Source organism: Gnatocerus cornutus, chromosome 3 (genome assembly GCF_029298725.1).
Source record: "Gnatocerus cornutus isolate USDA-ARS CGAHR chromosome 3, icGnaCorn1.1, whole genome shotgun sequence".
Classification (NCBI taxonomy): Eukaryota; Metazoa; Arthropoda; class Insecta; order Coleoptera; family Tenebrionidae; genus Gnatocerus; species Gnatocerus cornutus.
The window spans coordinates 19,603,446-19,630,822 of NC_142235.1; the positions used below are offsets into that span (position 1 = coordinate 19,603,446).

General features: G+C 36.0%; 4 protein-coding genes across 4 annotated transcripts; 1 reads left to right on the forward strand and 3 right to left on the reverse strand.

Annotated features, from left to right (window-relative positions):
* Window positions 1-110: 110 nt before the first annotated feature.
* Vps53 (vacuolar protein sorting 53) lies at window positions 111-5,854 on the forward strand. The gene is made up of 4 exons (XM_088033190.1): window positions 111-203; window positions 252-1,885; window positions 1,933-2,011; window positions 5,049-5,854. The coding sequence occupies exons 1-4, from the start codon at window positions 111-113 to the stop codon at window positions 5,568-5,570; spliced, it is 2,328 nt and encodes a 775-aa protein (XP_087889316.1). The 3' UTR covers window positions 5,571-5,854.
* On the reverse strand, window positions 5,661-9,708 carry kz (putative ATP-dependent RNA helicase kurz). The gene is made up of 4 exons (XM_088033189.1): window positions 9,552-9,708; window positions 9,323-9,499; window positions 6,317-9,269; window positions 5,661-5,740 (listed from the first exon to the last, which is right to left on the reverse strand). The coding sequence occupies exons 1-4, from the start codon at window positions 9,624-9,626 to the stop codon at window positions 5,661-5,663; spliced, it is 3,285 nt and encodes a 1,094-aa protein (XP_087889315.1). The 5' UTR covers window positions 9,627-9,708.
* Window positions 9,709-10,440: 732 nt separating this feature from the next.
* LOC148177861 (ATP-binding cassette sub-family C member 4-like) lies at window positions 10,441-15,706 on the reverse strand. Its single transcript, XM_088033412.1, has 8 exons — window positions 15,630-15,706; window positions 15,352-15,579; window positions 14,896-15,305; window positions 14,695-14,851; window positions 13,511-14,650; window positions 13,143-13,464; window positions 12,953-13,103; window positions 10,441-11,564 (listed from the first exon to the last, which is right to left on the reverse strand). Exons 1-8 carry the CDS (start codon window positions 15,704-15,706, stop codon window positions 10,441-10,443), a joined length of 3,609 nt encoding a protein of 1,202 aa, XP_087889538.1.
* Window positions 15,707-18,147: 2,441 nt separating this feature from the next.
* On the reverse strand, window positions 18,148-22,264 carry LOC148177862 (ATP-binding cassette sub-family C member 4-like). Its single transcript, XM_088033414.1, has 6 exons — window positions 22,063-22,264; window positions 21,862-22,018; window positions 20,672-21,817; window positions 20,304-20,625; window positions 20,114-20,264; window positions 18,148-19,277 (listed from the first exon to the last, which is right to left on the reverse strand). Exons 1-6 carry the CDS (start codon window positions 22,262-22,264, stop codon window positions 18,148-18,150), a joined length of 3,108 nt encoding a protein of 1,035 aa, XP_087889540.1.
* Window positions 22,265-27,377: the final 5,113 nt, after the last annotated feature.

The window sequence follows — 27,377 nt, forward strand, 5'->3', positions numbered from 1 at the left end:
TAATTTGACAGTTGTGACAGGTGTCAACAATTGAGACAAGTGACAGCTAAAATCCCTAGACTTGACACTCGTGGCCGAAGACATTTAAAAACAAACGGGGCTTTCAAACCATGGAAACACTCTTAGAAGATGACATTCTAGACGACGACAATCAAGATCTGTTCATCAATTTCACCCCGGAAGTCCAAAAGGCTATTGATGAGGTACGTTCGCAAACCACAGGCGCCTCCCTCTCCATTGCAAGTTTCCAGGTTTTACCCAGTAAGGACCCTCTGGATGAGCCCGATTTCAACAGCATTGACTACATTAACTCTCTTTTCCCCACGGAACAATCGCTCTCAAATATCGATGAAGTCGTCATGAAAATGGAGAATAAAATCCAGTCGATTGATAACGAAATCAGCACGGTGGTCCGGGGGCAAATCACCGCGAGCCAAGACGGACGACAAGCTCTAGACGAAGCGCAGAAAGTCATCAAACAGTTGTTTCAACACATCAAAACCATCAAAGAAAAAGCGGAAAAATCCGAGGAGATGGTGAGGGAGATCACGCGCGATATCAAACAACTTGACTGCGCCAAAAGAAATTTAACACTTGCAATAACGACTTTAAATCACCTCCATATGCTAGTGGGGGGTGTAGACACGTTGAAGTTACTCACTCAGAGGCGATTATATGGGGAAATTGCCTTGCCATTGCAAGCAATCAGTGAAGTGATGACTCACTTTGAAAACTACTCGGACATTCCTCAGATTAAAAATCTCAGCGACCAAGTGAAGTCAATTCACGTGGAGCTTGCAGAGCAGATCACTCACGACTTCAAAGAAGCGTTTTCTGGCACCAATAAAAGCTCCATTCCGAATAAACAGCTCGCACAGGCTTGTCTAGTTGTCTCTATATTAGACCCCAAAGTCAAACGCGACCTCCTGAAGTGGTTTGTTAACTTGCAACTCCAAGAATACAATCATTTGTTCCAAGAAACGGAAGACACCGCGTGGTTGGACAAGATTGATAAGAGATACGCGTGGATCAAGCGACATTTGCTCGAATTTGAGGACCGGCTAGGGAATCTCTTCCCTCAGAACTGGGAGGTTTCTGAAAGGATCGCAGTGCAGTTCTGTAACAACACTCGGGAGGAACTCGCGAAGATCATGACAAAACGAAAGAGTGAAATCGACGTGAAGTTGTTGCTCTACGCCATCCAGAAAACCTCCGGGTTTGAAAGTTTGTTATCAAAACGCTTCACCGGAGTCACTTTAACCGACGACGCAGAGATGGAAGTCGATTCGGTAAAATCTCCTTTTACTGGTTTGATCGGGGACTGTTTCATCCCCCACTTGGAGATTTACATCGAGAGCATCGACAGAAACCTCGCGGATTTGATCGAGAGGTTCGTGCAGGATTCCAGACAAACGCAGCCGATTGAAGCTACGGAGACTCAAGCTTCGATTCTTCCTTCTTGTCCGGATTTATTCGTTTTCTATAAAAAGAGCATGATTCAGTGTACTCAGTTGGACAACAAACACTCCATGCTCAGTCTAACTAAGACTTTCCAGAAGTACCTGCACGAGTACTCGGAGAAGCTTCTTCAGAACAATTTGCCTAAGATTGAAGCACAGAGTCTTGGAGCGAGTGTCCAGTTATTAACGCGCGATCTTCAGAAGATTTCCACGTCTGGACTCATTCATAATTTCTCTTCACTGTTAAAAGAGGGCGAAATTACCAGATTTACCAAAGACGAATTGGCGAAGATTTGTTGTATTTTGTCGACAGCTGAGTACTCGTTGGAGACGACTCAGCAGCTGGCGGATAAGCTTAAGGAGAAGATTGATCAGTCGTTGGCGGATCAGATCGATTTGTCCAAGGAACAGGACAATTTTCATAAGTAAGATTTTGGGGGTTTTCTTCTATGATCTGATGGTGTTGTTTAAGGGTCATCTCAAATTGTATTCAGATTTTGGTGCAAGACTTGGAAAACGCGTGTGATCCGGCGTTGACAGCCATGAGCAAGGCAAGTATTATAAGAATTTTATTTGAAGAAAATTGCTCATGAAAACGAAAACCAACAATGTGTTCTAGAACACCCCCTCTTTCAAAAGAAATCAAATTTTAAATCATCGTAGGTTGAATTGCTCACATTTTGAAAATTTATGTTTCATTAATTGCATTTTTTTTACTTTTTCAATTTTTGATGGTTTAACTGGTAAAAATTCTATAATCGACAACAGAATATTTGATGATAAAACATTTATGTTATACAACTCTAAAACCAAGACAACTGGGTAAAAAATTCTAATAACGTAGTTGGCAACTACACTGCGCCGCAAAATTTAAAAATTTATTTTTTTTTAATATGTACATGCATTTTAAAGCTATTTTGATAATTTGATATCAAATTTTTTCCACAAAATTAATATTTATTGCAAAATAGTTGCAAAAACAAAAGTGGGAATTGCTGTGATTTTTACCTCGAGTTTTACAGTTGGTCTCGACAAGGTGTTTTACTTCCTCGAATACTGATAACAGTCAGTATTCTTCGTGGCATAAAGCCTTTTCTGACTTCTTACTTAACGATTTTTGTCACATTTGTGTTAAATCAGTTAATGAAACTGTTTAGTTCTGAATGCATTGCAAAAGTTTAATATGCAATTTTGGATTGTCCTATAAATGTTCTATCAAATTAAAGTAATCGTAAGTTGGTATGGATCGTCAATATTTTTTTTAAAGCCATTTTTTAAATTAATTTTCCGTTAATTTTGCTGGGTTGTGTACATATTTAAGATATCTAGAATGTGCGCCTTTTTCTCAACAATTTTCCAGTTTTCTAAAGTTAATATATGAGTGAAAAGTAGAAAATTCCCCAGTTTTCATAGCTGTAACACAAAAATAACTAAAATTATGAATTTTAGTGGTGGATTTCAGAACAGTTTGCTTCCTCTTGAAACTTAAAATTTCCAAATATTCTGTTTTTTGCCCTACAATTTTGCAATTTGGTAGAATTAATTACACGGCTCAAAAGTAGTAGTTTTCCCAAAGTTCATGCTGAAGCAATAAAATTACCGAAATTTTAATGGTGGATGTCGAAAATGTTTGCTTCGTTTTTAAAATAAAATTTTTAAAGTCTGTGTCTTTCGTTCTAGACTTTTGTAATTTATTAAAATTATAAAAACAATCCGAGTTTAAACAAAGGGTGTCTAAATTTTTTGCTCCGACTTAACAATTCCTAAAATTGGGTCTTTTGCTCTACAGTTTTGCAATTTGGTAGAGTCAATTGAGGGCTCAAAAGTTGTATTTTCCCCAAATTTCTTGTTTTCTTTTTTTTGTTAAAGTCGCATGGTTCGTCTATTTGTCAATTAAGACAGTCAAGGGAATCAGCGCATGATCTGTCTAATTGTCAATTAAGACAATCGGGGGAATAAATACATAATCCATCTATTTGTTAATTAAGACAGTCGGGGGAATAAGTGCATGATCTGTCTAATTGTTAATTTAGATAGTCGGGGGAATAAGCGCATGATCCGTTTAATTGTTAATTAAGGCAGTCGGAGAAATAAGTACATGATCTGTATATTTCTTAATTAAGACAGTCGGGGGAATAAATACATGATCCATCTATTTGTTAATTAAAACAGTCGCATGATCCGTCTATTTGTTAATTAAGACAGTCGAGGGAATGAGTACATGATCTGTCTAATTGTTAGTTAAGACAGTCGGGGAAATACATGAATCTGTCTATTTGTTAATTAAAACAGTCGCAAGATCTGTCTATTTGTTAAGTAAGATAGTCGGGGGAATAAGCGCATGATCCGTCTATTTGTTAATTAAGACAGTCGATGGAATAAGTACATGATCTGTCTAATTGGTAATTAAGACAGTCGGGGAAATACATGATCTGTCTATTTGTTAATTAAAACAGTCGCATGATCTGTCTAATTGTTAATTAAGATAGTCGGGGGAATAAGAGCATGATCCGTTTAATTGTTAATTAAGGCAGTCGGAGAAATAAGTACATGATCTGTCTATTTCTTAATTAAGACAGTCGGGGGAATAAATACATGATCCATCTATTTGTTAATTAAAACAGTCGCATGATCCGTCTATTTGTTAATTAAGACAGTCGAGGGAATGAGTACATGATCTGTCTAATTGTTAATTAAGATAGTCAGGGGAATAAGCGCATGATCCGTCTATTCGTTAATTAAAACAGTCGGGGGAATAAGCGCATGATCCGTCTATTCGTTAATTAAAACAGTCGGGGGAATAAGCGCATGATCCGTCTATTCGTTAATTAAAACAGTCGGAAGAATAAGTACATGATCTGTCTAATTGTCAATTAAGACAATCGGGGGAATAAATACATAATCCATCTATTTGTTAATTAAGACAGTCGGGGGAATAAGTACATGATCTGTCTAATTGTTAATTAAGATAGTCAGGGGAATAAGCGCATGATCCGTCTATTCGTTAATTAAAACAGTCGGGGGAATAAGCGCATGATCCGTCTATTCGTTAATTAAAACAGTCGGAAGAATAAGTACATGATCTGTCTAATTGTCAATTAAGACAATCAGGGGAATAAGTACATGATCTATCTATTTGTTAATTAAGACAGTCGGAGGAATAAGTACATGATCTGTCTAATTGTCAATTAAGACAATCGGGGGAATAAATACATGATCCATCTATTTGTTAATTAAGACAGTCGGGGGAGTAAGCGCATGATCTGTCTAATTGTTAATTAAGATAGTCGGGGGAATAAGCGCATGATCCGTTTAATTGTTAATTAAGGCAGTCGGAGAAATAAGTACATGATTGTTGTCGATTAGAGAATTTTAAACGGCTAAGCCATCAAAAGTTTAAAAAATAAGGAAAATCCAAATATTAATACATACATTTTCATAATTTTTTAAAATAAAAGTAATTCAACTTACGATGATTCAAAATGTGACTTTTTTTTGAAAAAGGTGGTGCCCTAGGTTTTCATGAGCAATTTTTTTCGAGTAAAATTCTCTTCCGCCGAACTGTGCCAAGACAGTTTCTTTTTATAGTTCCAGTGGCAAAACGTGGACACCGTCGGCGACCAAAGTCCTTACATCACCGCTATAACAACACACCTGAAGACGACTATTCCTATCATCCGCGACAATTTATCCCACTCCCGTAAATACTTCACCCAGTTTTGTATAAAATTCGCAAACTCCTTCATTCCAAAGTTCGTCCAGAACATCTACAAATGTAAGCCGATCAACACGGAAGGAGCAGAGCAACTCCTCTTGGACACACACATGTTGAAAACAGTGCTGTTGAACTTACCATCGATTGCATCTCAGATCAATCGACAAGCCCCAGCGTCTTATACCAAAGTGGTAACTAAAGGAATGACCAAAGCTGAGATGATATTGAAGGTGGTGATGACACCAGTGGATCCTTCTAAGGCTTTCGTGGAACAGTACAGGAAGTTGTTGCCTGAATGTCAACTTAATGATTTTTATAAAATATTGGATATGAAGAGTGTGAAGAGGCAGGAACAGGCGGTTTTAGTTGAAGTTTTTAAGGCATATAGGGCTTGAAGTTAACTCGAGTGTTGCGGCAACGGTTCATTCCATAACTTATAAATTGTGATCAATGTAAAAATATATTTAACAACAACTTACAAGCAGTTAGTCTAGTGGTGGCCACATTAGACTCACTTCGCTGTAGGCGGACTGAGGAATCCATCTTAGGTACTGCTCAAGGAGAACTGAAAGAGAAGTTACCAGTTAGGCGAGTTGAAGTTCAGTGCAGCATTGTATTAAGATTATGAGCATTTTTTTAAATAATTGTTCCATTAAACGTTTGAATTTCTAAAAGAACACTTAACTTTTTACTTAACCCTTTAACTATTGTAAACGTATATACAGGGTATCCGTATTTTTAGTAGGAAGTAGGTGTCCAATACATAAAATTAACGCAAAATTTTATTGTATGTTTGTATTGTGATTATTTTCCAATTAACGTGGCAATTTTGAAATAGATTATAGGCTACTTATCTTGGAAAAAGAATTTCACTTCTGTTGTGCAATTTTTTTAGAAAAATCAATTTCATCATTTCATGCTACATTTGATGTGCATCAAATGTAGCACATTATACATAGTCACTCTTAATTTGGATCTGAAAATGCAATAATATTTGGGGTGTTTCATTTTAAATAAGCAAGTTGACTACTACTTCCGGCATAACCGGAAATGTCACGAATATGTGAACATTGTCATTCGATTTGTCTTAGGAAATGATTAAATCAAAAGAGAATTAAGAATCAAGACTTTGAAGACTCACATTTGGGATTTTCTTTCCAAATTTCTTCCAACTTCGCCTTGGAAGTCACTTCTCTTGACATCAGAGCCTTCAGAATAACATCCGTCCGTTGTTGCAGTTTAGCCCAAGACTTCACCATAATACTCGGTTGACTCAACAGAACATCTTTATACTTATTCAACTTCTTAAAAATCAATCCCTCTAGAAGAAACCGTCCAAACCACTTGTAATAATTAATTGTCCTAGGATACTCAATTTCAACATTAGGTAGCGACCACCCTTGCGTACCAAAAGAACCACTAACTGTACAGTAAACTCTCCCATTACTGTATTGTGGCTCTGGATCACTTAAAGGTTCACTCAAATTGCACAAATCTGGCACATACACAGGCAACCATTCCGGTTCGATGGCACTAACGCCCCTCATATAAATTTTGTTTGTTTCATATATCTCCTGATAAATCACAAACTCTGGAAGAGTTTTTCGTAACACGGAACCAGAATGAAGAAAAACGGGCTCCTCCATGTTATTCGCGTGGTAGCCATACTTTAATTTCACCGAATCCTCCGCTTCTTCAGATCCAATCTTCTTCGCAATTTGATCACCCATTCCTGAGAGTAAGATCTGTCTGAGTAACTTAGCTTGAAGATCAGTGGGCGGTGCTAACTGCGGATCAACCACAATCTCCACCTCCGGTAAATTCGCTTTGATTTCATTCGTCAGCTGGAGGCGTAACTTGCGAATTTCTACAAGAGCTTTGTGTCGTAAACCGTTGTCAAAGCAGAACTTCTCTAATTTTCCTTGGGTGTTGGCGTACTCAGCCGCGCCCACAGCTCGAAGTAAGACCATATTGTCCCCTAATAGTAACGAGTTACCAGTCCCCGCCCACTGGCGACGAAGCGCCGCCCACTTAAGGCGTTCACCTTTGTCCTCATTGGAGCAAATCGGGCGTTCCAACAGTACTTCTTGTACTGATAATGCAGCGACCAGGCAGATGGTGTACGGGAGCAAATCTTGTTGATGACTCAGTGCCAACATCTTCCCGTATCTTGGTAGGACTGGAAATTTCGCGATTGCACGTCCTAAGGCGGTGACCTCGCCTTTCTTCAACGCTCCTAGAACCTCCAGTCGGCGCTCCGCCGTCTTCAGCTGCAGCAAATCCGGAGCCGTAGGAAACGGAAAGTTGACCACTTTATCTATATTCATACATTTCATGTGTAGGTACAAATCATCAACCGGTTTCTGTTGAATTTCTGGGACTGAAAACGCCTCGAAAGTGTCGTTGAAGACCGCACTGGAATAGAGGCGGTAACAGTGACCAGGACCGGTACGCCCAGCCCTCCCAGCTCGTTGGTCCGCTGAAGCTTTACTGGTCCAAGTGACCACGTAGCTGCTCACTCCTGTGACTTTATCATAAAGTTTTGCTTTGCTCCGCCCACAATCGACGACGTATTTTATGTTGGGTATTGTTAAACTAGTTTCTGCGACGTTGGTACTAACAACGCACAAGCGACAGGCGGGTGGGGGCGGTTTAAACACCTCGTTCTGTTTGTTGGTTGGTAGCATTGAATATAACGGTAACACCCACAGGGGCTGCGCGTTGTTGATTGGTCGTTCGGCGTCTTCCTCCTCTGAGTCACTGTCGCTCGGCCAATCAGCGCTGTAATCATCCAAGTCGACTTTAGGGGCGTACACCTTTCTTTGTTTTCGGTTTTTTGGTGCTTCTTCCTCTGTTTCTTCAGCTATTGGTTTGATTTTCAGAGGGAACTTTGATCGGAGCTTTTTAACCAGCGCGTTAACTTCTTGTTGACCAGTTAGGAATATTAGAATTCCTCCTTCTGGGAGTTTGGTGTGGATCTTTACAGTTTTTTGAAAACACTCGCTGAGATAATCGTCTTTAGTTCGTTTATTGAAATGAATCGTCACCGGAAACTGTCGACTGTCCACCGTCAGAACTGGAGGAGAATTTTTAAACAGCCGCGTGTTGGTGGTGAAATCTTCCATCCTCAAGGTGGCCGACATGATTATGAGCTTGAGTGGATCTCCTTTTTTATGTCGCATCGGTACGATTCTCGATAACAATCCAATTAAAATATCTGTATAAACTGATCTCTCATGAGCTTCATCTAGAATAATCACCGAGTACTTCGTGAGTAAGAAATCATTTTGTACTTCTTTTAGTAACACTCCATCCGTCATGAATTTGATTTTGGTGTCGTCTGTAACGTTGCCCTCGAAACGTATCAAGTAAGAGACTTCTCTGGAGCTTAGATTCATTTCTTCAGCGACGCGCCTGGACATGGCGATGGCCGCCACTCTGCGAGGTTCCGTGACTGCGATTTGTTTTTTCAAAGCATAACCGGCTTCATAGAGAAATTGAGGGACTTGGGTGGTTTTCCCGCTGCCTGTTTCCCCGGCGATGATGACCACGGAGCTCTCGTTGATCACTTCCATTATTTGCTGCTCTTCGGCCAGAATTGGCAATTTTAGACGGGCTTTCTGGATTTCTTCGTCTCTAATAACATCAACATACACTGCAGGTTTCGATTCAAGCTTTATTGGAGGTTTAAGTGGTTTGGTGTGAAGAGCCTGGGGTTCCTTTGGAGGCGTCGAGACTACTGGAACTGTGGGTGCTTCTTCAGATTCTGCTTTTTCAGGTTCAGAGTCTGATTCGCTGTCGTTTCCAGAGTCAGATAAGTCAAATCCCACCACATTAGGATCTTCTTTCTTCACTGTTTCATTTCTTTCCTCTTGGAGAAGTTGACGGCGTTTTGCTCCTGATAGACTGTTGAGTTTGATTTCCCCTGAAATGATCTGCATGTCACGTTTCGGTTTTTTTGGTTTTTCTGAACTTGTTTCTTCAAGAACGTGACGCTTCAATCCCTTGGTCTGTACACTAGCTAGTGATGTTAATTTAGTAAGGACCTCTGGAGTTGCCTGTACTTTAGATAATGCCTCTAATAATGCCGTGCGCTAAAATTAACAAAAAAATTAGCACTGTCTGGAGAGTTATTTGCAGGACTCACGTTCTCTTTTTTCTTCTTCTTTTCCACAATTTTCTCTAGTTTTTTTCTATGTTTCTTTGAAAGGATTCGCGTAATTTTTTGTTTCTCGTCCTTGATTTTTGTTTTCCGTTTTTTGGATGGTAAAACAAGCTCATTGCTTTGATCGTACTTGCCTTCAACTTGAATATCTAACTGAATCTATGAAAATTAAATGTGAAGACAGGGACTTTTATTTTTCAAAAAATGTTACCTTATTAGTGTCCGAATCGTCCACTATTGTGTTTACAACTTGTCTCGACTTCCAATTGTAGCGTTTTTTCACCATTTTTGCTGCTTTTATTTAATAACTCTGTAGAACGAACACACATGTAAAAGTTAGGTTAGGTTTAAGAACTTTTGACGTTAGTGACATTGATTTTGTTGCGTTGGTGAAGTTGGTGAGGTCAATATACAGAGTGATTCAAGAAAACTTTTCATAATATTGGCTTAAATAGTTGAAATTAATAATAAATTTAATGCATAAGTCTGTTTGGCTTTGGAATTTTCTAATTGAGCACATTGTTTTTTTTTCGTCCGATGAACAACAGCGACCAATGAAAAATTTATGCAACAAATCCCGAGCTCCATTTCTTTCGTTATCAACGTCCAATGAATTAACACTTTTTTGTACAATTTAAGACGTCTAACCAATGAATTTATAGTAATAATCGCGTTGGGTGTTTGGGTGCGTTTTTTGTTATAAAAACTTCTTTAATAACGACGGAGCCAGCCAATAGAATAAATTCTTTTTTGTGTTTTAATCCCAATTCAATCACATTCTCCATTTTGTTATCGAAAATGGGTGGAACTAATACTCTTATTACAAAATGCTAAAAAAAATATTTCAAATATAATTCGGTCGATATCTTGCTTACATGTGGACCAAACTTAAGTTACTGGTGCTCATTTTACGCAGAATTTCACGTTGAATCCATGTGCTTATGTCCACAAATAACTGAATTAGAAGCGATTAAAGTAGTCGCCAGAGGGCAAAAATTTGAAGGTCAAAAATTCAATTATTTTATTTACAACATAAACTTCATTTTTATAGTGAAGTACTAAAAACAAAACGTCATTAAAGCATCTTATCAACAGTACTTCTATGCTAATGTGTTATTTTTGTATATTTTATGCAATAGTCCATTTTCGTCCTGCAATAAAGATACCGGATCTCCATATTCAACAATTTGACCTTTTTCCAAAACGAGAACTTTATCGTACTTCAAAATAAACTGCAATTTATGTGTTATCATTATAACAGTACTGTCAGCAAAGTGTTCGTCAATTATCTCATGTATCATCGTTTCCATTTCGCCATCAACATTCGCTGTTAATTCGTCCATTACCACTATTTTGTTTCTCCGAATTAAAGCTCTACATAAACAAATGAGTTGTTTTTGTCCAACACTCAATCTCGAATCATCGCTAATTCTCTCGTCGAGATTCTGAAAAAATGTTGATAATCCAACAGTTCTAACAGTCGTCCAAATTTCGTCATCTGAAGTTTGTCCTGTTGGATCAATATTGAATCGAAGAGAGCCAGTAAACAACGTTGGATCTTGAGGAATAACGGAGATCTTCAGTCTGAAGAAATCTAAAGGAAGAGTGGTGATGTCAACACCATCTATAGTAATTTTTCCTTTGAAATTATACAGTCGCAACAGGGAATACACTAGAGACGTTTTTCCAGAGCCTGTTCTACCAATTACTGCAACTTTTCCTTTAGATTCTAGAGAAAAATTTAAATCGGTTAAGACTTTGTTGGTGTTGTACGAAAAATGAAGGTTTTGACAGGTGATCTGACCATTCTGCGGCCACTTTTCAACCACGACACCGTCTTTTCTTTCCTGTTCTTGTTTGGTGTACTCCAAAGTTCGCTCAACAGTCGCCATATCGTTTTCTACATCTGTCCACATTCCAAACAAGAATAGCTGATGGATGATGAACATGGTAGTCTGAATTAGCACCAAACCCACGTCGCCCACGGAGCTACCTTTGTCCAACACCAAAAAAAGAACAATAACGAAGACGAAGAAACAAATTCCGCAAAGGTAAACGAAAAAAACGAAGGTTTCTTTAGTGGTCAAATAAGTATACGAACACGAAATGTGCACATCTAAATTTCTATCAAATTCTTCCCGAAGAATGCTTTGTTGCTTGGAGATTCTTACAGTTGCAAGACCATCCATGGTTGCGTTGACAGCGCCAATCAAGGGACTTCTTGCTGAAAGTACCACTGTTAGTACTTATGGAGTATACCATACTAAATCGACTATTTTTGACGCCGATCCTTTTTGATTTGGCAGAAAGTTTTTTTTCTTTTTTTACTATACAGGGTCCGGCAACACTTGTGTCCACCCCCAAAATAGTCTTTAATTTTAAAAATAAAATTTTGAAAATTTGCATACGCTCATAGTTGACAAAGCTCTAGAAGCTGACGCAAAAATTTGTTTTGTATCACTAATAATTTTGGCGTCGCGACGTCTTAAAAATGTAATTTTTAGTTAATTGTGAGGGTTTGTGATATCAACCTCTAATTTAATTTTTTTTCAATATAAATGTGTTAAAAATATCTCAGTTGTTATTTTAGATTCAATGCAAATTGTCTTCAAAATTTGAAAAAAAAAATGCTGTTTTATCAAGTTAGTTTCCAATTTCATTACGTCAAAATTGGGAACTACGTTTACACCCATCTATCAACATCTTGTGTCCAAATGACATCTATCTTTTGGATCGCTTTAGATTGTAACAAAAGTCTTAATTGGCGAAATTGTCGATTTGTCGATGTTAATTAACGATTTCTGGTGTCCATAAAGTGCAACATGCCCGTGTTAATCAAAATTAACCTTTATAAGAGTGAATGAAGTGACTTGTGAAATTTTGGTGTAAACGTAGTTTGCCACTGCACTGTTATAATTTTGAAAACTAACTTGATAAAACAACGTTTTTTTCGCAAATTTTAAACACAATTTGCATTAGATTTATAATAAAAACTCAGATATTTGTATCACAGTTATGTTGAAAAAAAAATGAATTTGCGAATATTTCCGCAAAAACTCAAAAATCGCTAAAAATTATACTTCTTAGGCGCCGCGTCGCCAAACAAACCGTGATAAAAAAACAAATTTTTGCGTTAGCTTCTAGAGTTTTGTCAACTACAAGGTGTTTATAAATGTTTCTAGCATCAAATGAGGTTCTGGAATTCGTGTCGTACACTATTTTGCCGCTTTGTTTTCATAGTGAATATAACTATGTTGAAAATTATTTATAATGTTTCCTATTTCAATGACGTTTTAGTTACGGTTTTGTGTCCAAGTTTTTGATTTTCAGGTTTCAAATCACAACTAGAACAGTTTATTTCTCAAAATTAACTTTGCTTCATGTTTGAGGTTAACTGCAAATGTCAGTTGAAAAATCGAAACCCACATTTGTAATGAGCGGCAAATTTCTTTTACATGTCATAGCCACCCTTGATGCTAGAAACATTTATAAACAAACACCTTGAACGAGCGTATGCAAATTTTCAAAATTTTATCTTTAAAATTAAAGACGATTTTAGGGGTGGACACAAGTGTTGCCGGACCCTGTATAACACTCATTTCAAAAACTTACAAGAAAACTCCAGTCGTTTTAGAGCGCGTCCGGATTTTAGATAAAACATTCTTGCGAATATAAGAACGGTTACTGATGCAACTGGAGGAATTACAAAAAACGGGTTAACTGTAACTATTACAACAATCGTTCCGACAAATCCTGCAAAAACCTGCACAACTTTGAGTCACCTCTAAAGTTACAAACTCACTCTCATGAAGACTAAAACCGTGTAAGGAACAACTTCATCGATGTAGAGGAGATCTTCAGAAAACCGATTCAGAACAGTGCCTATCAGATGAGTATCAAAGAATTTCATTGTGGCGGTCGTAACTTTTTCAAAGAGGAGTTTGTGGATGCTGATGGACGCTCTGGTAGCGAACGACCAGAACATGGTTATTTTCAACACGTCCATAACTGTCACTGCTAGGACAACAATTGGGATAAGATAAGTCATTTGGTGTCTTTTCAGAAGAGCATCTTCATATTCCCCACCAGTCACGTTGTTGAAGATGATTTGCTCAGCGGTGATCCTTCAACGGAAACTTAAGAGAGTCAAAAATTACGAAGTTAAATTACCATTTACTCTGCAGCTTCGAAACAGTGCTAGTTAAGAACTGAGTGGAAAATCCGAGGAAAAAGACAACGAAGAATAAAACGTAGCCTCCGGAAGCTACGTAGCTATTATAAACTCTTAGAGGGACTTTTCCGATTTTCTTCGACTCTTCGTAAAGTCTCCTTTGATTCCCTAGAAGAAAACACGTTTCGTCAACGTCGTCATTCTCAGGCTCTTCCTGAATAACATCCTCGGCTGCTTCGGTGTGTGAGACTACAAACTCTGTTTTAGCCCCCAAAGTAACCACGTTGTTTGCACTCGCGACGTGTCTTAAATGTTGTGAAGTCAAGATGACTATCTTACCATTCAAAAACTTCAAAATACACTCTTTGAAAATAAAACCAGAAACCACAACATCAAGACTTGCTAAGCAGTCATCGAGCAAGAAAATATCACAGTTCTTGTACACAGCTCGCGCTAAGTTAATCCTAACTTGTTGACCTTTACTTAGATTGACACCTTTGTCGGCTACCAGAGTTCCGTCTCCTTCCGGCCAACACTCCAAGTCGTAGATCAAGGCACAAACTCTTAAGACTTCAAAGTACCGTTCTTTGTCGTACTTGGATCCAAATAAAATGTTTTGGCGGACTGTTGAAGGAAACAACCACGGCTCTTGAGAAGCGTAAGAAATAGTACCAATGACTGTTAAATCTCCTTCCTCCAAGTCTTGTTCCCGTGCGAGAAGTTTTAATAAAGTTGACTTGCCACTTCCTACAGGACCAGTGATGACAGTTACTCCTTCAGTTATGTTCAATTCAATGTTGTTTAATAACTTTAAGTTTGATGCTGCGATTTTTGGTGCAGATTCCAAATTTTGCTTCGCTTCATAAAGAGGAACGCGTTTGAGAAACTCTTCTAATCGGTTGACAACAGCAATTAGAGTCGCTATCTTATGGAGGACCACCGAAAAAGTTAATCTTACTGATCTAGACAGAACATTCAGATTGCTCATAATCAGAAATAGAGTCCCTGAATTTAGTTGGAGTCCGATGTAAATGGAAATGACCAAAAGGCAGTACCATGAAACTGAAAAAATTACGTCGGCGAAGAGGTACTTCGCCCATAACCACATGTGGATTCTCTTAATGAGAAGCACTTCTTTTCTAAAAAGTCAAATTAAAAAAATGGAGATAATTTGATCACCTACTGTCGTAGTTCGCAGATTCGGGTAAGGAGTTTTTCGCCCCACAAATATAGTTTTACCAACTTAATAGAACTGAAGACTTCTTTAGTTTGCTGACATCTCTCTTCGGTTTTCTTCAAAGTCTTCGCTTTTAACGATCTTACCCAAAACGCCAGAAAGGCTGAAGAAATGGTCAGTTTCTAAACAAGTGCGTTAATAACTTACTGTCTGGTAAAAAAATTAGTACGATAATGAACACCGGCACGAGGAACAACCATCCAATTTCGGTGTACAGAACGAAGAGTGTTATGCAACAAACTACAACATCTTGAACCAGAAACGATATGATAAATACACTTTGGAATTCGTTCACATCCTTGGTGATGAGAGTGACAGTTTTCCCAACAGAAATATCCCCAGAGGGCATTTTCAGTATTTGTTTGTAGATCAACGAGGTAAAACCTGCTCGTATTTTTAACGCCAGAGTGCTAACACGCAGAAAGAAGTTTTGATTATACACTGATTGAACAAACAGAATTAATATTAAAGCAATTCCGTTAAAATAAGCGTCTTTACTTCCCTCTTTTTTTGTGAAGTTAAAAATAAATTTCTTGAGGATTTTAGGTTGGAGAGCTCTGAAATGAACTTCACAGACGTGAGACATAAATGAGTGGACTTTACCCTATGACTACAGGTATAACAAGACTGCAAAGAATCAGAAGGTACTCTGGTCCGTAACATTTCCATAAAAGTCGAAAAACAGATGGATTTTTTGATTTTATCAATTTTTTCCATTCTTTCTCTAGTTTGTCTCCTAGGGTCTGGGATTTGTAAGCTGGCAGTACCTCGTAAATGTCATCTTGGGTCAATTCTTTTCGAAATCCTTTCATCAAGATTTGTTTTGAGTAGCTACAGATTAATTAACAATACTTATCTATTATTGTTTAACTGGAAATTACGTAAAAAGTAGTCTCAGAAAGAAATTGGTTTTGTGCTCTGGATTCACTGTTCTATTTATCGGGTCTAAGTACTCCATAGTTGACTGATGGTTTTACGATTTTAGTAACAAAAAAGAAGCTTCTGGTTACACAAAAATAAAGTATGAATATAAGAAATATGCAGTTTTGTGACATACTTTTCATGGCTTTAGTTTATCGTTATTTACATAAAAACTGAGATACATACATTATTCAAAGGCGCAGAATTGTACATTCAAAGCAGTAGAATAATGAAAACGTACTTAAAAATCTCCTAAACAGGAAGCAATTGCCCATTTTTACTATCTGTCGAGCATTTTTAATAATTTTGGTTCTCTTAAAAAATAAAATTGACTAAAATTTAGCTTAAGCGATTAGACAGGCTGTCCCAGAACTTGCGCCCCAGAGAGTAAGGGAGGGTGCCAACAGCAATACAGATAGTAAATTTCGAAACAAAAGTATTCGAGAAAGGAAAAAAAAAATTAACAACCAATCCCGAAAGCTTATTCTATAAGTGGAGTAAAAGGCCTTCCCAATTTCTTAGGCAACAAGAGTCTAATGTTCAACTGTTCAGCTTCAGGATTGGCTACCGTTTTTTCGTCTTATCTCGATTATTTTTTGAGCTAAAAAAATTTTTATTTTCAAATTTTTGGTTTAAAATTGTTGCTTCCATAACCCCTTTCTCTCTGGGGCGCGAATTCTGGGACACCTGTACATAACAAGAGAGCCTACAGCGATTTTTCTAAAATTTTTCTTGAGAAAGCCTTTTACTTTATCAAAGTAAAAATTTGTACACATATTGGCTCGTATGAATAAAGTCGAAGTAAATGCTAAAGCTTCAAGCATTTGCTGAAAGTGTAAGTAATACTACACCCGCGAAGAATATGAAGTATGTACTACCGGAACTTACTTTTCGTCTAGCATCTACTACGCATTGCTTTAGTATTTACTTTTTGATGAAGTAGGAGTGTTTACTACACTTGCGGCCGATAAATGAAGCATTCTCTGAAGTTGGTAAGCAAGCAACTTCGAGGCAAATGCTACAACATTTTCTGTGTTTATAATATGCTAAAAAAAATATATGACGTTCAGAATGTATTGGTTTCAACAAATGGAATCGAAATTTCAAATGTAATTTTTTTTCTCAACTGTTTAGTTTTTACAAAAAAGCGTTTTGAATATAGTTTTGGTACAGTTCATTGCATTGGACATTCTTTGCGTCTTGAATTAACAGACAGCTTAAAAAATCCAAAATTAGTAATCATCTTTAGTTTTTTACACTGTCGGTTCTGCCAGATATCTGTAACAAGTTTTTCAATTCAAATTCCAATTATATTTTTCGGTTTTGTTAAAAATATTATTGGGATTTTTTGTTCCATTTATGGGGCAGAAGCTGCATATACATATAATCCCTAACACTCTGTACATATACTGCATACTACTTTACACACCCTGCATAAGCAAATTTGATTGTATTTCTTGTTAAAAAAGAATATATAGTTCCTTTTTTTACTTTTTAAATGCGAAACGAAGAAAGGTTAAGAAAAATAAGAGAAAAAGAAGTGAGTGTTTATTTTCACCAAAGGTGAATTTATTGATCTAAAGTTGGATTCTAATTGTACGTTTACCGGAGAATTAGGTAGTTTTCTTGAAGTTCTTGTTTAATGAATAAAACACTGTAAATTTAACTAACGATGTATATTAAAAAATGTAAATAGAAAATTATTAGAGTTATTACAAGAATTGATGATTATAATACGGAGGTTAAAGTCGAACTTGTTCTCTTACACTATTCATTTTTACCCTTTATTTTCGATAATGCAGGTAGCCCCCTAACACATTCCAATATTCCGTTAATTCGTATTTAATGCTCAAGCTCGTGAAACGTGAAATAACGATATTTTATTCTAATACGTTTTTATTGCTAATTTAAAAAAGTATATACATACCTACTTCGTGTAGAAGTAGATGCTTGGTCCGTGTAGCATCTTGCTTCAGTCTAAGTATGTGCTTGTAGCAGATTCTACCGGAACTAAGTTTATACTTCGATTCGCCAAGTCTATACTACATACTTGAAGCATTAGCATTTACTTCGACTTTATTCATACGAGCCATTGGCTTAAATAGTTGAAAATTCTTTTTTGTGTTTTAATCCCAATTAAATCACATTCTCCATTTTGTTATAGAAAATGGGTGGATCTAATATTCTTATAACAAAATGTTAAAAATATTGCAAATATAATTCGATCGATATCTCGGTTACTTGTGGACCAAACTTAAGTTACTGGTGCTCATTTTACGCAGAATTTCACGTTGAATCCATGTGCTTATGTTTACCGTACGTCTACAAATAACTTAATTAGAAGCGATTAAAGTTTTGAGTAGTCGCTAGACGACAAAAATTTGAAACTCAAAAATTCAATTTTTTTATTTATAACATAAACTTCATTTTTATAGTGAAGTACTAAATTCAGAACGTCATTAAAGCATCTTATCAACTCTACTGCTGGGCTAATGTGTTATGTTTGTATATTTTATGCAATAGTCCATTTTCGTCCTGCAATAAAGATACCGGATCTCCATATTCAACAATTTGACCTTTTTCCAAAACGAGAACTTTATCGTACTTCAAAATAAACCGCAACTTATGTGTTATCATTATGACAGTACTATCAGCAAAGTGTTCGTCAATTATCTCATGTATCATCGTTTCCATTTTGCTATCAACATTAGCTGTTAATTCGTCCATTACCACTAGTTTGTTTCTCCGAATTAAAGCCCTACATAAACAAATCAGTTGTTTTTGTCCAACACTCAATTTAGAATCATTGCTAATTCTCTCGTCGAGATTCTGAAAAAATGTTGATAATCCAACAGTTCTAACAGTCGTCCAAATTTCGTCATCTGAAGTTTGTCCTGTTGGATCAATATTAAATCGAAGAGAGCCAGTAAACAACGTTGGATCTTGAGGAATAACGGAAATCTTCAATCTGAAGAAATCTAAAGGAAGAGTGGTGATGTCAACACCATCTATCGTAATCTTTCCTTTGAAATTATATAGTCGCAACAGGGAATACACCAGAGACGTTTTTCCAGAGCCTGTTCTACCAATCACTGCAACTTTTTCTTTGGATTCTAGAGAAAAATTCAAATCCGTTAAGACCCTGTTGGTGTTGTACGAAAAACAGAGGTTTTGACAAGTGATCTGACCATTATGGGGCCACTTTTGAACCAAGACACCGTCTTTTCTTTCCTGTTCTTGTTTGGTGTATTCCAACGTTCGCTCAACAGTCGCCATGTCATTTTCAACATCTGACCACAGTCGAAACAAATATTGCTGATGCATAATGAACATAATAGTCTGAATTAGCACCAAACCAACGTCGCCCACAGAGCTACCTTTGTTTAACACCAAAAAAAGAACAATAACAAAAACGAAGAAACAAATCCCGCACAAGTAGACTAAGAAAAGGAAGGTTTCTCTGGTAGTTAAATAAGTATACGCACACGAAATGTGCACATCTAAATTTCTATCGAATTCTTCCCTAAGAATGCTTTGTTGCTTGGAGATTCTAACAGTTGTAAGGCCATCCATGGTTGCGTTGACAGCGCCAATCAAAGGACTTCTTGCTGAAAGTACCACTGTTAGTACATATGGAGTATTCCATACTAAATCGACCATTTTTAACCGCGACCCTTTTCGATTTGGCTGAAAGTTTTTCTTCTTTTTCTACCCTATAAAAAACAGTTCTCAGAATTTTCACAAATTTTTGTTCTCAGCCCAAAAAAAGTTATGAATTTTTTCAAAAATGGCTTTTATATTTTCAAATAGCTATATAACTTTTTCAAAAATTGACTTGTTGGGACCTTTTTTTTAAATTTTCTTTTGAAATGTACTTTTCAGAAAAAAATAAAACCAAAATTTAAGATGATAAATTCATTGAAATTTTTCCTTTTTTTGAGAAAAACCGTTATTTTCTCAAAGTTCGCCATTTTTTATTTTATTTTGTCAAAAAAAAACATCAATTAATTCTGCGATTATTCCCGCATATCGGAGAGTGGATTGATCTTTTTTCAATTTTTTTTTTTTAATTAATTTAATTTAATACAATTTAACTGAAAAATTTAATTTAAAAATTCTTTATTTTTATTTTTTCTAAACAAAAAAATGGCGAACTTCGAGAAAATAACGTTTTTTTAAAAAAGACAAAAATTTTATTAAATTTTTTATTTTAATTTTTTTTGTATTTTTTTTCTGAAAAGTACATTACAAAACAAAAACTTAAAAAAAAAAGTCCCAATAAGTTAATTTTTGAAAACGTAATAGCTATTTAAAATATAAAAGCCATAAATTCATAACTTTTTTTGTATTAGGAAAAAAAAAATTGAAAAAATTTTGAGAATCTTTTTTATAGAGTAGAAATTAACTTTCAGTCAAATCAAAAAGAGTCATTTCAAAAACTTACAAGAAAACTCCAGTCGTTTTAGAGCGCGTCCGGATTTTAGATAAAACATTCTTGCGAATATAAGAATGGTTACTGATACAACTGGAGGAATTACAAAAAACGGGTTGACTGTAACTATTACAACAATCGTTCCGACAAATCCTGCAAAAACCTGCACAACTTTGAGTCACCTCTAAAGTTACAAACTCACTCTCATGAAGACTAAAACCGTGTAAGGAACAACTTCATCGATGTAGAGGAGATCTTCAGAAAACCGATTCAGAACTGTGCCTATCAGATGAGTATCAAAGAACTGCATTGTGGCGTTCGTAACTTTTTCAAAGAGGAGTTTGTGGATGCTGATGGACGCTCTAGCAGCGAACGACCAGTACATGGTTATTTGCAACACATCCATAACTATCACTGCTAGGACAACAATTGGGATGAGATAAGTCATTTGGTGTCTTTTCAGAAGAGCATCTTCATATTCCCCACCAGTCACGTTATTGAAGATAATTTGCTCAGCGGTGATCCTTCAAGAGAAACTTAAGGGAGTCAAAAATTACGAAGTTAAGTTACCATTTACTCTGCAGCTTCGAAACAGTACCACTTAAGAACACAATGGAAAATCCGAGGAAAAAGACAACGAAGAATAAAACGTAGCCTCCGGAAGCCACGTAGCTATTATAAACTCTTAGAGGAACTTTTCCGATTTTCTTCGATTCTTCGTAAAGTCTCCTTTGATTAGTTAGAAAAAAACACGTTGTTTCGTCAACGTCGCCGTCGTCGTTCTCAGGTTCTTCCTGATCAGCAGCCTCAAATGCCTCACTGTGTGAACCCACAAACTCTGTTTTGGCCCCCAAAGTAACCACGTTGTTTGCACTCGCGACGTGTCTTAAATGTTGTGAAGTCAAGATGACTATCTTACCATTCAAAAACTTCAAAATACACTCTTTGAAAATAAAACCAGAAACCACAACATCAAGACTTGCTAAGCAGTCATCGAGCAAGAAGATATCACAGTTCTTGTACACAGCTCGCGCTAAGTTAACCCTAACTTGTTGACCTTTACTTAGATTCACTCCTTTGTCGGCTACAAGAGTTGCATCTCCTTCCGGCCAACACTCCAAGTCGTAGATCAAGGCACAAACTCTTAAGACTTCAAAGTACCGTTCTTTGTCGTACTTGGATCCAAATAAAATGTTTTGGCGGACTGTTGAAGGAAACAACCACGGCTCTTGAGACGCGTAAGAAATACTACCAATGACTGTCAAATCTCCTTCTTCCAAGTCTTGTTCCCGTGCAAGAAGTTTTAATAAAGTTGACTTGCCACTTCCTACAGGACCAGTGATAACAGTTACTCCTTCAGTTATGTTCAATTCAAGGTTGTTTAACAACTTCAAGTTTGCTGAGATTTTTGGTACCGATTTCAAATTTTGCTTCGCTTCGCAAAGAGGTACGCGTTTCAGAAACTCTTCTAATCGGTTGACAACAGCAATTAAAGTCGCTATCTTATGGAGGACCACCGAAAGAGTTAATCTTACGGATCTAGACAGAACATGCAGATTGCTCATAATCAGAAATAGAGTCCCTGAATTTAATTGGAGTCCAATGTAAATGGAAATGACCAAAAGGCAGTACCATGAAACTGAAAAAATTACGTCAGCGAAGATGTACTTCGCCCATAACCACATGTGGATTCTCTTAATGAGAAGCACTTCTTTTCTAAAAAGTCAAATTAAAAAAATGGAGATAATTTGATCACCTACTGTCGTAGTTCGCAGATTCGGGTAAGGAGTTTTTCGCCCCACAAATATAGTTTTACCAACTTAATAGAACTGAGGACTTCTTTAGTTTGCTGACATCTCTCTTCGGTTTTCTTCAAAGTCTTCGCTTTTAACGATCTTACCCAAAACGCCAGAAAGGCTGAAGAAATGGTCAGTTTCTAAACAAGTGCGTTAATAACTTACTGTCTGGTAACAACACTAGTACGATAATGAACACCAGCACGAGGAACAACCATCCAATTTCGGTGTACAGAACGAAGAGTGTTATACAACAAACTACAACATCTTGAACTAGAAACGATATGATGAAAACACTTTGAAATTCGTTCACATCCTTGGTGATGAGAGTGACAGTTTTCCCAACAGAAATATCCCCAGAGGGCATTTTCAGAATTTGTTTGTAGATCAACGAGGTAAAACCTGCTCGTATTTTTAATGCCAGAGTGTTAACACGCAGAAAGAAGTTTTGATAATGCACTGATTGTACAAACAGAATTAATATTAAAGAGATTCCGTCAAAATAAGCGTCTTTACTTCCCTCTTTTTTTGTAAAGTTAAAAATGAATTTTTTAAGGATTTTAGGTTGGAGAATTCTGAAATGAACTTCACAGACGTGAGAATTGAATGAGTGAACTTTACCCTGTGACTACGGGAATAATAAGGCTGCAGAGAATCACAAGGTATTCTGGGCCATAACATTTCCATAAAAGTCGGAAAACAGATGGATTTTTTGATTTTACCAATTTTTTCCATTCTTTCTCTAGTTTGTCTCCTAGGGTCTGGGATTTGTAAGCTGGCAGTACCTCGTAAGTGTCATCTTGGGTCAATTCTTTTCGAAATCCTTTCACCAAGATTTGTTTTGAGTAGCTACAGATAAATTAACGATACTTATCTATTATTGTTTAACTGGAAATTACGTAAAAAGTAGTCTCAGAAAGAAATTGGTTTTGTGCTCTGGATTCACTGTTCTATTTATCGGGTTTAAGTACTCCATAGTTGACTAATGGTTTTACGATTTTAGTAACAAAAAAGAAGCTTCTGGTTACACAAAAATAAAGTATGAATATAAGAAATATGCAGTTTTGTGACATACTTTTTATGGCTTTAGTTTATCGTTATTTACATAAAAACTGAGATACATACATTATTCGAAAGGCGTAGAATTGTACATTCAAAGCAGTAGAATAATAAAAACGTACTTAAAAATCTCCTAAACAGGAAGCAATTGCCCATTTTTACTATCTGTCGAGCATTTTTGCATACAGTCAGAAAACCTAAAAAAGCGATTTTTCTAAAAAATTTCTTGAGAAGACCTTTTACTTTATCAAAGTAAAAATTTGTACACATATTACGGTAACTTTTAGCAGCGTTTTAGCATTTTTATTTGTAAAAGTAATTATTTTGAAAGCTGCTATAGCAGATCTCTGAAAGCACTTCTAAAAAAAGGCCTCTTGCGGTGAGCACAATATCACAGGACTGGATTATTTGAAATAAATGAAAAAAACAAAAACATTTCGTTATGATAATGTATTATCTTGTAATTGATCAAAGAAATAAGCGAAATAATAATTTTTAACAAAATGGCAGATTCTCAAAAAAAAAAATATCAATTTTTGACACAAATTTAAACCTTAAATTAAATAGTTTATAAAACGGAAAATATTTATTGTTGAGATAAAACCTTCCATTAATTTCTAAAAAATTAACTTGAGAAGCTTGTGTTAAAATTTGAGACTGATTGGTTAAGTCGTTTCTGAGAAATCTTGCTCACGACTTAAGAAACACAGTTTTGAGAAAAGCGCGTTTAATGTTTCAAATGCATTTCTAAAGCATCAATTTTAAACTTTAAATTTACATCGAGTCGTTTAATTCAAGACCAAAAAAACGATTTTTTGAAAATTTTAATTGTATGTAACCTCCCCTCTTAATAAGAATTTTCAATAAATCATCCGTCGTTCCCCAAATGGGTCCCAAAAAGTTCACCTTTGACGAAAAGTTAAAGCTTTTGGAGTACTCAGGAAAAAGGGTTTGGAACTACCTAAACACACTCTGTAATCCTCACTATATCGTCCTGCAATTTTAATTTAGTTCTTTTTCCCTAAGGAGATCTAGAGAATCACGATTTAAAGCCAAAATCGCAGTAGAAGCTCGCAAATACTTCTGCAAAACGGACAAACAAAAGCTTCAGTGAAGGTCTCCAAAGTGTTCAAGCAATAAAAAAAAAGATTTGGTTGCGTGTTTAAACATTAAGAATTATCGTTTTTTAAGTAGATAAGGTGTTTTATTCTGGAATAAATCTTTTACGTAATAAATTAATTCATAAGTTTATTTTCATTTTTTTGCAAAACACTACAATCCCCAAAAACGAAATTGGCAAGTGACATTTTAACAGATTTCATATTTCGAAGCCCGTTTTATGTCATCTTTATTAAACGAAGTGTGTGAAACGAAAATTCCTCGATTTCTGCCACGTTAAAGCTCCTCAGATTTTCTCCCGTTTTTAACGTTTTCGATTACTAGCCGCCCCCAGCTAGTCCGCTTCATTCTATTCGATTACTTCCATCTGACTCTTAACGCCAAAAAACAAACGTCCCTCGATATCACAGCCGACACCAAACTTCCATAAATAAAAATCCACCGTGTACATAACTCATCTTTATTTCCCTTTCCGGCCGAAGCCCAACTTTTCTTAAACGTACCCTCGGGGAGAAAACACCCCCCGATTTCCAACAGCATACATCACACGTAGCATCCCCCACCTCATTTTTCCACGGAAACAATGTCACCACCATCGGGCGCCTGCGCCCTTTTCCCAGTATTGCGTAAGAGGGATGAAAACGCAAAACCCTTTTAGTAACAGCGGATCTGCGAAGCGCGCGTTACGCGATGAGCGCTCCTAACACGCGATCAAAAGAACTGTAAATAGAAATAGATGCGCGAAAATACCAAATTATGACTTGGTGGTGGTAGTGAGTTTAGTGCCAAAACGGTGTGCCAAATCAATGGATAACTCGTCTCGTGCCAAAGGTTGGTATGCGTTGTTGCGACGATGCTAATTGAAAGTTTGAAGTTGGCGCGGTCGGGGGTTTCCCCGGCGCCTCCACCATTTTCCACGCCATCTGGATTTACTCCATTTGAGCCAAGTCATTGGAAAGTAATTACGGGAAATTTATACAATGTGTTTGATTCAATCAAGGACGTATTAGGGATTTTCCACGTGCTTTTTAATTATCAGAACCACCAACTTTGCAGGATTGGGGAAAATTTTATTATCGTTCCCAATTATTAAATCTAAAAAGAGGGTGAAGAGATGAGGGAAAAGTGGGAAGACGAACAGATGTTAGGTTTTTTGAGAAGAATCAATACGGCGGCCATTTTGTGGCAGAGATTAGTGAAAAATTGATACATTTTAATGTTTTATGATTTTGTTTTTGACGTCTTTGGACGCGATTTCAGTCTGAAGGTCTTCTTATCGGAAAGGCAATATTTCTTGCGACGCACGTAATTACTAACTTTTCGAACAACAGAACTAAATTAAATTGTTAAGCGATTTTCTCTTAAGGAAGGCTGTATGTTGCATTAAATTAATTTTGTTCCGAATAATTGAGATACATTATAAAATTGTTTTCTAGCGTAATTGTTTACCTTTGTAAAGTTAAAAGATTTTGCTCCACCAAAGCATAAATTCGAAATTTTATAAATAATCATCTATTTATGCAATTTTTTTTTGTTTTAGTCACTTATTTGCAGTCTGCATAGTTCATTTTTACCGCAGCAAATTTACCAACAACTATGAGATTTTATATTAATTACAAACTACCATCTCGTAAACTAAAATTGTAATAAAAAAAATATAGAAACAGATTTCAATCAACCAATCGTACCAATCACATCGAATCTAACATAAAAATTCAGTACTTAACTTAAAGAGCAACATGTGGTTGTAATTATTACGGAAGATGAAGACAAACTTCTTCAAAACAAAACTTCTTCTAATACCTTGACTCAATTATCGGAATGAAAAGGTTTAATTAAAAAAGTTGGAACGGAATAGGAACAATTATTTTCGTAATTTGAAATAAAAGATGTTGCTGACGCTACATTCATTAAATCAGGAGTTTGAAATAATTATTGAAATAAGGTTTGTTTAGAATGAAGTGAAGGCTCCAAGTTGCGAATACTTCGAGTTAATAAAGAAGATATTTGCCTTTAAGACGTGTTTCAGATAAAGTGCAAGATATCTAGAAAGTATGCCAAACTTGCTAACTTTGTTATAACAGATAAATTATCTTTCAGTTATATTATGTAAGTTTCATTTAATTATTTAACTTAGGTTTTCACAAAATCACAGAATAATATTAACCCTTTTACTGTTGTAAACGTTATACAGAGTGTCCCAAAACTCGCTCCCAGATAGTAATGGCTTATGGAGGCAACAGTTCTAGAAATTTTGAAACTAAAATTTTTCAACTCCCAAAACTGAACAGAATTTGAAAATGTAGAATCTGAAAGTGCAATAATATATTGGGTGTTTCATTTTAATAAGAAAGTTGACTACTACGGAAATGTTACAAATGTGTGAATATTGTCGTTCGATTTGTCTTATTCGCTTATTTTTGTTCCCAAAGTCTTAAATTATCATCCTTTGTAGTTTATGAGAAAAATGTCAAAACGTATATACAGGGTGATTTTGAAATAGAGGCGGAAAACAAAATTCATTACAGCTTGTTGTAAATGAACAAAATTGGCAGGTTTCGTTCTTTAAATTGCTGTCTCAGTTTTAAGAAAAAAATAAAAGAAATTGATTCCAATTTTTATGCTACGCCAATGATTACTAAGGTTACTAAGGTTACTATGCACATTATAAACGAACAAAATGCTCTGCGTTGTTGTTAAGGTTATTTTGTGCATATCAGTGGCGCCCAAAAAGATCAGGATTTTAGAATTTTTACCTTTACCTTAAAATAATTAAAAATCACCTAAAACGTCTTCTACTTATTTCCGTGAAGCCGTGATTTTTTTTCCGCTTCTATTTCAAAATCACCCTGTATTCATACGTTTAAAACAGTTAAAGGGTTAATAAAGTCAGATAAAATAAATATTTTACGCCTATTTGAACCGAACCTTTAAACAGCGCCAAATCGATATAGCTGGCTATAAATATGATGAAATATTAATTAGATTCTATTTAGATTTCACCTCTAAAATGCATAAGCTACAGTTATTTATACACGTGACGATAATTAGAAATTTGAAGAAAATGCAGAGCGATTGGAAACAACTGAATAGAAAATTGAATTTTTCTGGTTGTTATGAAAGCAGAACACGATGAAAGAAAAAATTACGATTTTATGTTTCACTATGTATCTCTGAAATTAACTATAATTTTTAGACCGAGATGGCCACAGAAAATTAGCACACATGTCCGAGACTCACAAGCTGAATTTTTTTAATATTATCACGTTATTTCGTGTACAAATGTTGCTTGTGCAAATACT

Excerpts from the sequence above, each read along its gene's own strand:
- Vps53 (XM_088033190.1), top strand. The coding sequence starts at position 111 with ATGGAAACACTCTTAGAAGATGACATTCTAGACGACGACAATCAAGAT. Across the intron at positions 204-251 it reads TCCAAAAGGCTATTGATGAG|GTTTTACCCAGTAAGGACCC; the intron begins GTACGTTCGCAA and ends GCAAGTTTCCAG. Across the intron at positions 2,012-5,048 it reads CGTTGACAGCCATGAGCAAG|TTCCAGTGGCAAAACGTGGA; the intron begins GCAAGTATTATA and ends TTCTTTTTATAG.
- kz (XM_088033189.1), bottom strand. The coding sequence starts at position 9,626 with ATGGTGAAAAAACGCTACAATTGGAAGTCGAGACAAGTTGTAAACACA. Across the intron at positions 9,500-9,551 it reads ACGATTCGGACACTAATAAG|ATTCAGTTAGATATTCAAGT; the intron begins GTAACATTTTTT and ends TAATTTTCATAG. Across the intron at positions 5,741-6,316 it reads TTGGAAAGAAAATCCCAAAT|TTCTCCTTGAGCAGTACCTA; the intron begins GTGAGTCTTCAA and ends CTTCTCTTTCAG.
- LOC148177861 (XM_088033412.1), bottom strand. The coding sequence starts at position 15,706 with ATGGAGTACTTAGACCCGATAAATAGAACAGTGAATCCAGAGCACAAA. Across the intron at positions 14,852-14,895 it reads ACTAATTTTTTTACCAGACA|CCTTTCTGGCGTTTTGGGTA; the intron begins GTAAGTTATTAA and ends CCATTTCTTCAG. Across the intron at positions 13,465-13,510 it reads TCGAAGCTGCAGAGTAAATG|GATCACCGCTGAGCAAATCA; the intron begins GTAATTTAACTT and ends TTTCCGTTGAAG.
- LOC148177862 (XM_088033414.1), bottom strand. The coding sequence starts at position 22,264 with ATGCCCTCTGGGGATATTTCTGTTGGGAAAACTGTCACTCTCATCACC. Across the intron at positions 20,626-20,671 it reads TCGAAGCTGCAGAGTAAATG|GATCACCGCTGAGCAAATTA; the intron begins GTAACTTAACTT and ends TTTCTCTTGAAG. Across the intron at positions 19,278-20,113 it reads AAAACGACTGGAGTTTTCTT|CAAGAAGTCCTTTGATTGGC; the intron begins GTAAGTTTTTGA and ends TGGTACTTTCAG.